This window comes from Rattus norvegicus, chromosome 1 (assembly GCF_036323735.1).
Source record: "Rattus norvegicus strain BN/NHsdMcwi chromosome 1, GRCr8, whole genome shotgun sequence".
NCBI lineage: Eukaryota > Metazoa > Chordata > Mammalia > Rodentia > Muridae > Rattus > Rattus norvegicus.
In genome coordinates this window covers 161697496-161711784 of record NC_086019.1, presented here as the reverse complement: position 1 = coordinate 161711784, position 14289 = coordinate 161697496, and the positions used below count along the sequence as shown (strand labels likewise).

Sequence of the window (14289 nt, the reverse complement as noted above, 5' to 3'; positions counted from 1 at the left end):
GGACTCAAAGATGATATTAAACCAAATAAAGGGAGGGGGGAAGGAAGCTAAGTAGAACTAATAATTTGTAAATGTTACAGCAATGATGCATGCCAGGAGCAGGGGTAAAACACTTACCTCAACCCAGAGTAGAACAGTCTCTTATAGTCGACATTTATTATACTAATATTCTTTTGTGTGAGCTCCTCAATGGACCATAAACGGCCCACATGCTGAAAACCGGGAGCCATGTACTTGACATATTCTCTATCAAAACCCGGCAGCCAAAATATCTGCAAGGACAGACAGACAGCAGATGCTCAACTTTCCTGATACAAAGAGCCCAGGAAGAACGGGTGAGACTCCATCCCAGCCCTGGTAGTAGTCTACAGGGAGCAGAGAAAGAGTCCAGCCCTTGATGAAGCAATCTAATTAGTTATATTGTCTGATGAACTCTTAAAAATGGAGACGGCTCCTGTGGAATTGAGTTTTCCCCCAGACCTTTCCGTCCTCCAGTTAAACAGTAAGGCAGGGGGCGGGGCAAGCATATAGAAAGATTCAGACAAAAAATAATTGAGGGCTAAGGCTGTATCTCAATGGCTGAGCTCTTTCCATGAACTAGGTACTCAACAGAGGAAAAAACATTGGTAGATATAAGCATTAAGACACTATCCCCTAGTTTCTGATGCCAAAAGCCATCCTCGAGAGAAGCTACGCGGGCGTTTCCTGGCAACAGGGGTGCTGCTGTGCCTCACCTACAGAAGAGCTCCATTTGCAGGGAGATACATATTTATTCTACTCACAGCATTGATTTATTTTGAGAAATTAAATGATTTGAAAAAAATTGCAAATAGTGATTCTACAAGAAGAAACCAAAACCAAATGAGGGGCAAAGCTTTACTCAACTAAGAGTCCGTGGTCTTTCTACATCATTCTTTACAACCAGTGCCCTCAAAGCGGTTCTGTCATGAGGATCGTGACCCTGCTATCACATTGGGTCTATGTTGAGCACTGTGTCGACCCCCTCCGTGTTCTCATATACACTGCTGTGCTTTGGTGTGGTCCCAGGAATTGACTATATGGTCCCAAGCACTTTAGGCAAGAATTCTATGGCTGAGCTATATCTCCAGCCCTCTTAAATTTTTCTTAACTTTGAGGCAGGGTCTTGTTGAGTTGTATAAATTAGCCTTGAGCTTATTCTATATCCATTCAAGCTTTAAACTTGCCCTCGTCTGGCCTCAGCATCCAGAGTGGTTGGAATTCGTTATGTATGACCAGGCCTGGCTTATATACATTATTCTTTTTTCCTGCACATGTATGTATGTGTAGCATATATATGTGAATGTTCGCATGTACACGAATGTACACTGTGTGCACACGCACATGTATGTGCATACATGTAGAGACCAAAAGTTGGCATGAGATTGGTTCCCATTTTATTTTTTGAGACAGGGTCTCTCATTGAGCCTGGAGTTTGCCAATTCCAGTTAGTCTAGCTAGCAATCTCGCTCTGCCCTGTCTCTGCCTCTTAAGTGCTGAATTACAGGTGGCTGCCATGCCGGGACAGCTTCCACATGGGTTCTGGCTATCCGAAATCCCACCTCCATGCTTGTGTGCAAGTGGTTCATGCACTGAGGCATCTCTCCAACTCCTAGATCATTCTTTAACAATACGCTAATATTATATTTGGTTTACACAGGAGTCTCAATCTTTTTCCCTATTGGGGTCATTTTGACTGGACCATTCTCAGACTGCCTTCTGTAGCTGTATAAGCAGTAATTTCCATTTCCAAGGGAAGCAACATCACTACTGATCTCAGAGAGGACATAGGTGGAAGTTAAATTCAACTATGCTCCTGACCAGGTTCCCCACCCCCAACCTCTGACATACACACTAAGAAAGACATACCAGACGCTGCTCAATTTTAGAGTCGAGGATGACCCTTACTACTCTTCGGACAAAAGTGTTTCTCAGAGGATGTCCTGGTGGAGGGCCAAAAAGGTCAAATAGCACAATCTTCTCTTCCCTTTTTGCAAGTTCCAAAAACTCACTCAGCTGTGGAATTGATTGGTTGCCTGCTCTTTTTTGATCAGCCTCTGATAAAGGTTTCATGCCAAAAAATGGCTTATGCTAAAAATAAATGTATTAAAGAAAACATTGGTTCTGGTCAAGCACTCCCACACTTCCTGCTCTGTGATTCCACACAGCTTACATTACCACTCAACTCGCTATGCTCTGACGTACGAGGGAAGGACAATGCCGTCTCCATTGGCAATTTGAGGGTTTGGAATGATTTCTTTAATATCCTAGACTTCTTATACATATACCGAAAGTTCTCCATGTTCTTAACTCTCCCTTTTAGTCTTTTCTTCTGTAACCCATGGTCCCCATCTCCTTTATAGCACACTGACTTACCACATGGGCTCTTGCTGTCACAGTTTTGTGTAATGGAAAGAGCATATGCTTTGGTTTCAGGGTTCACTGTGTTTAGTCCTAGCTGTACCACTCCCTCATTTGTTTATTGTGTCGACTTGCTAAAATCCTACGCTACCTGTTCAAATGCTTCCTCCTTCATGAAACATTTAAGTATTCCTGAACTAATGAGACTTTGATAGCAAGAAATTCTGATGGTCCATTTTTTGTGTTTCTATAAATTTATATCTTGTGTTGGCTTTGATTTGAAGATGTGTGTATTCATACACATCTTAGACCACAGTTAAAATCTTCACTCAGTATGCCTCTTGCTGTTCATTTAAGTTCGACCTTATTCAAGTCTTCAAGACACTGGCACAATATAGCCAAACTCTTTGCCAGAATATCACATAAATGGCCTCTAGCCCCGTTCTGAATACAGCCCTTGCTTTTCTCATGAGTTGGGCCTCCACTCATGTTTCTCTTCACATTCTTGTCTTCCAAAATCCTAGGAGAATCACTCAGTAAGCTCTGTTTGCAGCATTCAAAGACTTCTATGTCAGAGTTCCAAAATTCTCCACAGTCCTCCTGTACACCAGTTCTAAAGGCCTGAGGATTGTCTGGTACTACAATGGACTCCATTTCTCAGTACCAACTTTCTGTATTACTTTTCTCATTGCTAGACAAAATTCCTAGCAATAAGCAATCAGAAGGAGGAAGAGTTTGTTTTGGTTCATAGTTTGAGGGTACAGTCCATCATTTCGGGGAAGGCATGGCCGCAGGAACTTGAGGCAGCTGGTCACATCGTATCTGTAGACAGGAAGCAGAGAACGATGAATGCCAGCTAGCGCTCTCCTTTTTATTCAGTCCAGGACCTTAGCCCAGGGAACAGTGCTGTCAACTGTTAATGTAGTTATTTCCAACTCAACTAACCTGATCTAGATAATCCTTTATAGTCATGACCAAAGGCTAGCCTAATCCAGATGACCCTTTACTGACAGGACCATAGGCTAGCCTAATCCAGATGATCCTTTGTAGTCACATCAGGAAGTTTATCTCTTAGGTAATTATAGATCTGGTCAAGGTAACAAGCAATACTACCCTTGATCAATATTCTTAGTTTTAATATCCAAAACTGTAAAACAGGAAAGTGGTGTAGTAATCTGTGTATTTCTAGAATTTTTTTTTGATCCAAGATCTCGCTGCATAGTTTAGATTGGCTTCAAACTTATAATCCTCCTGTCTCAGCTTTCCGACTGCTGGTATTAGAGATCTGTGCTACCACAGCCAGCCTCTGGGATCACTTGAAGATTAAAGGTGTACCTGGTATTCTTGTTAGTGGATGGGATATACTGAGAAAGAATCCTGAACTCGAAGGGTGGATGAGACAAACTTCTACAACTGAAAACCAAAAGGAACCAAAGGCTGAAGCCTGTGAGAAGAGAACGCCCAAGGACAATAGGATGTAACTAATGAAGTCCCCAGGATCTGAGGAGCATTATATGTGATAGAAAACATGGAGTTAACATGCATCCATCGATGGCTGGAATACCCTTCAGCCCTAAAAGATGAATAATTATGCCATCTGAGGTAGCACAGGTCATCTTGCAGGGCGTCACGCTAGTGAAATAAGCCTGGCATAAATGCCCATGTTAGTGTCAATTACGTGTGGGATCCAAGAAAATCAAGAAGTGATTACTACAGCCTGGTAGTGCTAGTGGAATGGTAGGGAGACATTAGTCAAAGCGTACGAAATTTCATCTAAACAAAGAATGCTATGTGCTGACTATGATTTTAAAATGTAATAATTCTTGAAATAATAATGCTGGAACACAATTTAAGCATTCTCGCTACACAAAAAATGTCACGTGTGATAAAGCAATGGTTAATTGGTTTGATTTATCCATTTCCTGATGCAGACATATTTCAAAACAGCCTGTTGGGCCTGAGTATGTAGCTCAGTGGTAAAGCAAATGTCCAGCGTGCATAAGTAAGGCCCTAGATTTGATCCTCAGCACTGCAAAACCAAGCAAGAAAATAAATAAAAAACCGTTATGCACCGTAAGTACACACAGTTTTTTATTATTTTTAGTGTGTATTTGAACATGTTTATTTGTGTAGAAATGTGTGTAAGTATAGGTGCATGTGCTGAAGAGGATGTGTGTGTGTGTGTGTGTGTGTGTATGTGTGTGTGTGTGTGTGTGTGTGTGTGTGTGTGTGTATAGACTGGAGGTCGGTGTTGGACACCTTCCTTAAATCTCATGCTACCTTACTTTTTGAGGCGGGATCTCTCCTGGAATCAAGAGTGCACTGCTTTGGCTAGACTGGTGGGGATCCTCAATCTCTGCCTCCCTAGTACGGGGACTGCACAGATTAACAACCATGCTAACTTTACATAGATGCTGGGTGTACACATTCAGTCTCCCATGCTTGCGCCCTTCAGCTCTTTCTATGTATTGAATGCACCAGCTACGATGTCCTGTGTGCTGCTCAGGGGTGTGTAAGTTGAGGATCTTTTCTTTTTCTTTTTTTTTTTAGTGGTTATCTGCATTTCTTGGTTCAAAGGCTCTTTCTTCTAACTTCAAAGCTTGCAGGTGACGGTTGAGTCCCTGTCTTCAAACCTCTCTTGTCTCTCTTGGTAAAATCTTCCTGGTCACATCTATGAAAGTCCTTTTTTAAGGACTTGCTTGATTAGATGAGGGTCATCTGAAAATCAGAATAATCTCCTTCCCTGAAGCCCATAACCTCAATTTTAAGTGCAGAAACCCTTTTACCATGCCTGGTAATATATTAATAAATTCCAAGAATTAGGACATGCGCATCTTTGGAAAGTCATGATTCTGCCCACATGCATCATGAAAAATGATGAAATTATCTGAGGAGAAATAACTATCTTAAATATATATATTCTTAACAACAGAGTATCAAAATTCATGATGTAAAACCTAACAGATCTGAAAAGAAAAGTAAACCAACAATTGAACTCAATTGACTTCATCGTGCCTTAGTCAATATCTGATAGAATAAACCAGTAGGAAATCCATAATAACAGAGACAATTTAATCATTGTTATTTACCTGGCTCTCATAATAATGTCTATATCATTCTATCCAGTAGTTACAGAATATACATTCTCTTTGTTTAGGTTTGGTTTTTGTTTTTGTTTTTGTTTTTTAAGGATTGAAACTAGGGCCTTGCACATAGTAAGAAAATGAGATATCCTTTTTTATTAAATTTTTTAAATTTTGAGACAGAGTCTTGTTATGCACTCCAGACAAGTCTTGAATTCTTTGTCTCTTTCCCAAGCTTCCAGAGTACTGGTGTCAGAGGCAAAATTGGCACACTCAAGTGTACCAGAATTTTAGCAGAACCATTTTATTCTGACATGAGTCTGGAGTGATGACCCCCTAGCCTTTGTCATTGATTGTTATCTGAGATGTTATGGGGTTATCCTTTTGAAGAATTCTCAGAGCCTTTGCAAAACAGTCCCCAGACATGACTGGCAAACCAGGAAGTCTTGTGTGGCTGAGAGTTGCTAAGGTGATGGGTCTTTTGAGACAACCCCTAGATCAGATCAGCTTTGGTATTAAGAAGTAGACTTGTTCAAGGTGCCTTTCTGTGTAACAATAAAAAGAGCTTCTAGGAAGTGCTCAGTCCTTGAGAAGCTGATCCCCTTGCTGTTGGTAAGCCTAAATTCATCCTGCACTGTGTCTCTTTTCCAGAACCCAGAACACTGACACTCTAGGTTCAGTGAGAGTTTATCTCAAGAGATTAAGCACACAGTGCTTGAGAAGAACACCTTATATCCTCTTTTGTTCTTTATGTGTGCATATGTGTGTGGGTGTGTGCCCACACATGTACACACACAACACACACACACACACACACACACACACACACACACACACACACACACACTTCCAGAAAAATCCAGGCCCAGCAGTAATTAGTATTGAATCTATTAAACATACAGAAAAGTGAACACCAATTCTATGAAGTCTCTTAAAAGACATAGAAGGCAATCCCCTCACTGTATGAAGCACAAACACACAACAATACATAAAAAAATGTAAAAAAAAAAAGTTTTTGAAGCAACAGCATAGAAAAGCTTTTACTGTTGTGGTCTAAGGAGATGAGGGTGTCCGCCAAATGGAACAGCGTTGGCCACATGGTGCTGGTTTTGGAGATAAGAAAGATACAAGATTGAGGCGTTTGTGGATTCTGAGAGAGTTTTGGAGGAGCACTGGGGCAGGCAATGTGTGGCAAGGTCAGAGTTCCTATAAGAAGGTCCGGAGAGGCCACTGAATGAAGCAATTGTCAATGAGAATTCCTAGAAAGAAGCTGTGTCTGCAAAGACTCACTGATTCATGGATTAGAACTGCAGGGATAAGGAGAGATTTAAGAGTCCAGAGACCAATTACCTTATTGTGGGCTGACTGAAGCTCTCTAAATGGCTACTCTTTGCCCACCTCTGTGTCAGAACTAACATCTTACTATGAACGGATTCTTTTTGGAATCTACTTAGAAGACTAGTGACTTCCATCAACCCCTCAACTAAGAATGTCACCAGATACCACCTGAGGCCTGTAGACGCTCACCCATCTCTCTGTTTACCTTTCTCATGTTTCCACCACTGTTTTTTAAAATTGCTTTGACGTATGTTGTTTTTGTTCTGTAAATCTATGAAAAGACCTCCATATAGGAACATGGTATTTAGGTCACCCTAAGTCTGTGTTTCCAGGCCATGGTTATTCAAATTTGACTACAGGTCACTAAGGTGAAAGCTACCGAATTTTGTTTTAAGCTGGCAATTTGAAGGTGAAGTAGGAGTGGAGGATGCCCAAACCATGAGACATCCGCCAAGGGGAGCTGCACACAGAGAGCAGGAGCAGTCCGAGAGAGAAATTACGTTACAGACAGCAACTCTGTAGCGGTGGAGCCATATTAGCCCTCCGAAACTAAAGTCCCAGATATCAGGCATGAACTGCAGGGTTTAGTGTTTGTCCTGCTAGGTTTCAGTCTTGCTTTGCTCCAGTCTTCACAGTGTCCCCACTTCTCCCAGTTAAAGTGGGAGCTGTGTTCTGTACCATTATACGCTGGAGGGTTTGGGGTTCTGTTTATAATTTTCACAGGTAGCGACTGTTAAGAGATTGTTCCAAGTCTCAGAAGGAACTCTGGACTTTATAATGGAGTTAAGACTGCCAAAGACGATGAGACTTTTGAAGTTGGGCTAAATGCATTTTGTGTCATGAGATGGTCATGAGTCCCTAGGGCCAAGGGGCCAAATGTAGAGATTTGAATAAAAATATCTCCCATAGGCTTATGTGTTTGATCTCTTGGTCCCCAGTTGGTGGTGTTGCTTGGAGAGGTTACAGAACCTCTTGGAGATGCAGCTTTGCAAGAAAGTATGTCACTGAGGGCAGGCTTTAAGAGTCGTTAGCTCTGTTCACCTCTTGCTTTATTCTCTCTGCTTCCTGTGTGTGGATAAAGATGTGGTCAGCCAGCCTCTTGCTCCAGTCACCATGCAATGCCTTCCCTGCCTTTGTAGATTCTCCTCTGGAACTATGAGCTAACACAAATCCTTTCTTCCTTAAGTTGGTTTTTTTTTGTCATGGTATTTTATCACAGCAACAGAAAAAAGTAACTGATACCCTAGTCATTCATTTGAGAGTTTTGTTGTGTTCTGTTTGATGGGCATGTAATGAAGACTGTTTAAAAATTTGAATCTTATTTATGTTTCCGCAAACCATTCTTTGTTTTTGGCCTTATTTCCCTGACCTCTCAATTCAGAAGGACTGTTTTTATTCCACCTTTACTTTACATAGCAATGCATCCACTTGCATATACTCAAGCATCTGTTTTCCCTTTCCCTGCAGCAACACTTGACAAAATGTGGAATCAGTGTCACATCTTCAGGATCGCATTTAAGAACATATTCTATTCAACCCAGTATGACGAACCCTGGGGCCCTATTAAAGACACAGATGTAATTGGTATTTGGAACAAATGCTGAGAATCTTCTCAAAGCAAACTGTCTGGGGTCTGTCATGTATTGGCACAGCATTACATATAGAAAGAACATAACCACCTCTCATGTAATCAAGGGAATTGTCTATGTTTATAAGTATTAGGTTAAAAATACTACTGGAGATGAATTTATAATTTTATAATAATAATAATGATGAGGTAATTTCTGAAATGATAGGCACTATTAGATGATAAGAGCCAGGGCACCTGGGAGTCTGCTTTGGAACAGTTTCTCCCAGCAACTGCTGCATAAACAAGACTGGGACAATGGCATATCTCTGGGCATGCTACCGTGGAAGGGGAAAATGTTCACAGGCTGTCATTCTTAGACAAAGAACTATAGCAACTAATGATTACTAGGAGAAGGAGAATTAGCCACTTCCAGGTATGCAGTCCCTTATTGATTGTTCGATGCACAGAAGTCAATCCTGAAACCATATAAACACAAATCGCAAACAAAAATGGATTAAGCAGGTTATGTTTACATACTTGTGCAAACATATAGTTAGAGTCTCCATTGAGAAGTCAGGTATAGGGGTTGGGGATTTAGCTCAGTGGTAGAGCGCTTGCCTAGTAAGCGCAAGGACCTGGGTTCGGTCCTCAGCTCCGAAAAAAAAAAATAAAGAGAAGTCAGGTATAATTCTAATAGGTCTGCCTTTATGTGTGGCTTGGTCTTCTCCCTTAATATTTCTTTTGCATTCCTTTAACTAAAACGTGTTTAGTCTTTTGGTTATTTTGTGCCAAGGGGGTTTTCTTTACTGGTCCAGTCCATTTGGTGTTTTGTGTGCTTCTTGTACTTTGATAGGTATCTCTATAGGTTAGGAAAATTTTCTTCTGTGATTTTGTTAAATATATTTTCTGTGCCTTTGACCTGTGTTTCTACTTCTTCCTCTAGTCTATTATTCTTAGATGACATTGGTACAAAATGAGACGTATTGATGAATAGAATCAAACTGAAAACCCAGACATAAATCCACATACTGATAAATATCCAATTTTAAATAAAGAGGCTAGAAATAGACACTGAGAAAAAAAGCATCTTCAACAAATTGTGCAGATCCATACTTATCATTTTGCATAAAACTCAACTCCAAATGGATCAAAGACCTCAACATAAAACCAGATACATTGAACCTAATGGAAGAAAAAGTAGGAAATATCCTTGAACTCACTGGCACAAGAAAAGACTTTCTGAACAGAACACCATTAACATAAGCACTAAAACCAACAGTTAATGAATGAGGTCTCATAAAACTGAGAAGCTTCTGCATGGTAAAGGACAATGTCATTCAGACCAAGTGGCATCCTACAGAATGGGATAAGATTTTCACCAACTACACATTGATAGAAGACTAATATCCAAAATATATAAAGATCTCAAGAAACTAGATATCAAGAAAACAAATAATACAATACATGTGGGGTGCAGATTTAAACAGAATTCTCAACAGAGGAAACTCAGATGGCTGGGAAACAAAGAAATGTTCAACACCTTTTGCCATCAAGGAAATGCAAAAGAAAACTATCTCAAGATTTAATCTTATACTTGTTAGAATGGCTAATATCAATAAAATAAATGGTAGCTCATCCTGGCAAGGGTAATAGGGACATTGCTGGCGGGAGGGCAAACTTGTATAGTCACTATGGGAATCAGTGTGGTAGTTCCCCATCTATCTCAAGGTCCAGCTATACCACTCTCGGTATATATCCAAAGAATGCTTCATCTTACCACAAAGACACTTGTTCAAACATGTTCTTTGCTGCTCTATTAATAATAGACAGAAACTGGAAACAACCTAGATGTCCCTTTACAGAAGAATGAATAAGCAGTATGCTTACACAATGGAGTATTGGTCAGCTGTTAAAAAATGGCATTGTGAAATTTGAAGGCATGTTGATGGAGCTAGAAAAATTATCCTGAGTGAGCTATCCCAGACCCAGAAAGACAGAAATGGTGTGTATTTGCTAATGTGTGTATATTCTCTGTGAACCAGGCTACAGTCCACAGAAGCACAGAGGATCAGTATAGATAGAGTAAGGAGTACAGGGAACAGATAGATCTCATTAGGAAAGGGGAATAGAATAGATAGATATGAATACATGGGATGGGGCTGGAATGGGAGGGTCAAGTGAGGAGGGGGAGAGTTATTTATGGGAGGGAATATGAGGGAGACAGCTGAAATAAAGGGGCATTTGAGGAATAATGTGAAAATACACTACAGTAGAAATATACCTAAGATATATACATATATGAAGGAGTTCTATATGAAATTGGCAAATGATGAGAGAGACAAGAGTTCCACCTGGTCACCAAACAAAGCTTCCAGTACCAGGATTTGGTTAATTGAGTTGTTGACCAAGGAGACCCCACAGGAACCCCCAAACAACTCAGGCTGTTGCTAAGACTACAGGCTGCTCTCCACAAACTGACAGCAAGGCCCCGTTGCTGCAGACAACACCTACACTACTCACTGAGCGTGGAGAAGCCGAGCTCATACCTGCATAGAGCCGTCATCCCTACGTTCTAGTGTCTTTGGCACCGGAAGGCACTCTCCACACTATTGGGTTTTTGTTTTTTTCAATTCTCAATTGGATTTGTTTTGTTTGGTAATTTCTCTTCTTTCTCATTGATCTTGTTACTTTCACTAATTTTAAATTACAATTTTATATAAACTGTTATCCTGTTCTATATTACTTCACCCTCTTCTTATCATTATTATTAGTGGTGGTATTGTCTTCAACGCCCACTATGCTATTGAGGTGGCTTTCTTTCTCCTTTCTGCATGGAAAGTGAGAAATGATTCTTGGACCCTCAAGCATTTTCAGGAACTATTGTGCCACTAACTACCCTTCCAGTGTGCAGGGAGCCAGGGAGTTGGCCTGGCTTAGGTGCTTGAGAGGCACGAGCCATAGCTTTTTCAGACTCACAGCCAGACATTTTACAGAGAGTAAGAGACCTTGGAACACTCAGCCCTAAGTGGGATGCCCATCATATCCCTCCTCTCAGAGCTCAGGGAACCCCATACATGAAAGGACAGAAAGAGTGTAAGGGACAGAGTGGATGGAGGACTCCAGAAAAACAAGGGCCTCTAAATCACCACGAGCAAAGCTCACGTGAACTCACAGAGACGGAGGCAGCGTGCACAGGAACTGCATGGGTCTGCAGCAGGGCCTCTGTGTAGATCATGGCTTCCAGTTTAGCGGATTCCTCAGTGTGTGAATGATTCTTGTGCCTTCTCTTGGGCTCTTTCCTTCTGTTGATTTGTCTTTTCTAATTTTGATGTGATAAATTTTGTTTCATCTTATTATGTTCTATTTTGTTGTAGTCTCTAGATGAGTGGATGGATAAATATGTGAAAATCTAGCCACCAGGGTAAAGGACAACAACTGAACTGTCGTTTAGACTTGCCGGGTTAGGGAGAGTCTGCTCTCTCCAGCACACATCTTTTTGAATCATGTTCTATTTTGTTTTCTGGGTTTTGTTATTCTGCTGGGTTTTAGGTTTGTTTTTTGAAAGAACTTGGAGTTGGGTGGATAGGGAAGGGAAGAGGATCTGGAAGAACTTGAGGAGGGGAAGAATATGATCAAAATATATTTAAACACTTTAAAATAGTGAAATATAATAAAAATTGGAATCAGAAAATACATTTTAAAAATAAATTTAAAAAATCTAAAGTAAGATATATAGATTAGGTACCTCATCCCTAGAACTGAATTTTATGGCTGGTTAAGACAGTCTGACTCTAGGCTTGCTGATGATGCAGAAAAAAACCTACCTGTGTTACTTGTTACTTGATCCCCCTTATTCACTTACACAAACTAAGAGTTAAATAACATGGAATCGGCTTTTAAATAATCAGTAAAAGTTACGATCACAATAGGAGACTATGTCATTCAGGGCATAGAATAAAGGAAAAAGTTGGTGACTTGACAGTTTTTATTATTATTTTTGTATTATGTGTGTTCTGTGCGTGTGCGTGTGCGTGTGCGTGTGCGTGTGCGTGTGTGTGTTCTTTGCCATTCTCCCATTCTCTCAGTGAACCTAGAGATTGTTCCTTTGGCAGGTCTGGCTGACTCCCTGGTCTGTCTGGCCTAGGCACTCGCACTCACGTTTGCAGGGCAAGCACCTTGCTGACTGAGCTGTCTCCCTAGTCCTCATTTTTTAAAACATGACTTTTTCTTTAGATGAAGTCTTGTTGTGTTGGTTGGGTTAGCCTCAAGTTCACAATCCTTCTACTCCAGAGTCCTGAGTGCTAGGGTTATGTATACACACCACAGCCAGTTACTCCTTTCTTCTTCTGAGTATGGTCTGGACTGTATAAAGTTACGTGTTAGTTTATAGAAGACAAGAAAGTTAACTGTCCGATAAAGACAGAATGATGCTTTTTTAATAGAAGAGGCAGTAACTTGAGGGTCTCAGGCTTGTCACTTAGCACACTGACTAAGTGTGTGTCTAACTCAGCAGCCCGATCTCAACCTCCTCTCACTGGCTACACACAGATTAGCCACAGCTCTCCTGAGGAAGCTCTGCCAATCCTGCCTGTTCTTTCACTAATTGCTAAATGCAGCCTGTTCACTATCCACACACATGGAATGGGTTTTTATTACTGTAAGAATTTATACTTTAAAAAGAAATACAAGAAAGAGCCACAGATAGGTTGGTTAGGAAAGAAAAACAAGAATTCACTAAGTTTCTAGGAACAAATCTAGAATTCCCATGCCCGTTCTATTTCATTATCAGTTGGGCCATTGTAGTCCAGATCTAGACCCATGTGTTAAAGGCTGGTTCATCACAGTGACATTCGGTAGATGTAGACACTGTGGGAAGTACCCTTGGAGAAGGATGTGGAATCTAGGTCTCTTCTTTCTCTTTTTCACGTCTCAAGCACAGGGAGGCTTGCTCTGCCCTGTGTTCCCTACCACGATGTGACTGAAGCAGCAGAGCCACAGATCATGGCCTCAAGCTCTGAAGCCGAGAGCTGGGAGAATCTTCTCTTACTGTAAGCTGGTGATCTCAGGATCTTTGTACAGTGACAGGAATCCGGCTAACACACAACAACAGGTCCACAAGTCTCATAAGTACAGGAGTATTAATAAATAATGATCAACTGATAACCATCACCAATCAACGATCATTACTATCAGACAATAGATCACCAGAATGACCTTCACAGCTGTAGTGGTTTGGGTGAAAATGGCCCCGAGGGGCACTGTTCGTGTGGCCTTCTGGGAGTGGATATAGACTTACTGGAGGAGGTGTGTCACTCGGGGTGAGCCTTGAGGTTTCAGAAGCTCAAGCCAGGCCCAATATGTATGTATGTATATATGTATGTATGTATGTGTGTGTGTATGTATGCATGTATGTATGTGTGTATGTATGCAAGTATGTATGTATGTATTTATGTATGTATGCGTGTATGTATGCATGCACGCATGTATTTATGTATGTATGTATGTATGCATGTATGTATGCATACATACATGCATGCATGTATGTATGTATGCATGTATGTATGTATCTCTCCCTCCCCCTTTTCCTCCCCCTGCCTATGGATCCAGATATAGAGCTCTCAGCCCCTTCTCCAGCACCATGCCTGCCTTGATGATAATGGACTGAACCTCTGAGGCTGTAAGCCAGACACATGTAAATGTCGTCCTTTATAAGAGTTGCCTTGGTCATTGTGTCTCTTCACAGAAATAGAAACCCAAAAACAACAAGAAAATGATTTACTGAAGAATACTACCTTTTAAATATTTTAAATCACAGATAACATCGCCTCAGCTACCTTCCGATGACATATCAGAAAAAAGCAAAGGAAGCCCCACAGTAAGGCCTAAAGTTTCTCCCCCCACCCAGAATAAACCAAACTT

General features: G+C 40.9%; 1 protein-coding gene across 10 annotated transcripts in view; it reads right to left on the bottom strand.

The window, feature by feature from the left end:
- Gdpd4 (glycerophosphodiester phosphodiesterase domain containing 4) overlaps positions 1 to 14289 on the bottom strand; it is a 108892-nt gene that overhangs the window by 41838 nt on the left and 52765 nt on the right. For 7 of the 10 annotated variants that reach the window (XR_005499322.2, XM_006229796.5, XM_039101084.2 and 4 more), the window contains 2 exons: positions 1888 to 2109; positions 118 to 272 (listed from right to left, as the gene is read on the bottom strand). Coding sequence is in view for 9 of the 10 variants with exons in the window: in XM_006229796.5 (XP_006229858.1) it covers positions 118 to 272; positions 1888 to 2109 (377 nt within the window). In the remaining variant the exon portion in view is untranslated. The other 3 variants (XM_039101082.2, XM_063280971.1, XM_063280972.1) reach the window with 2 other exon arrangements.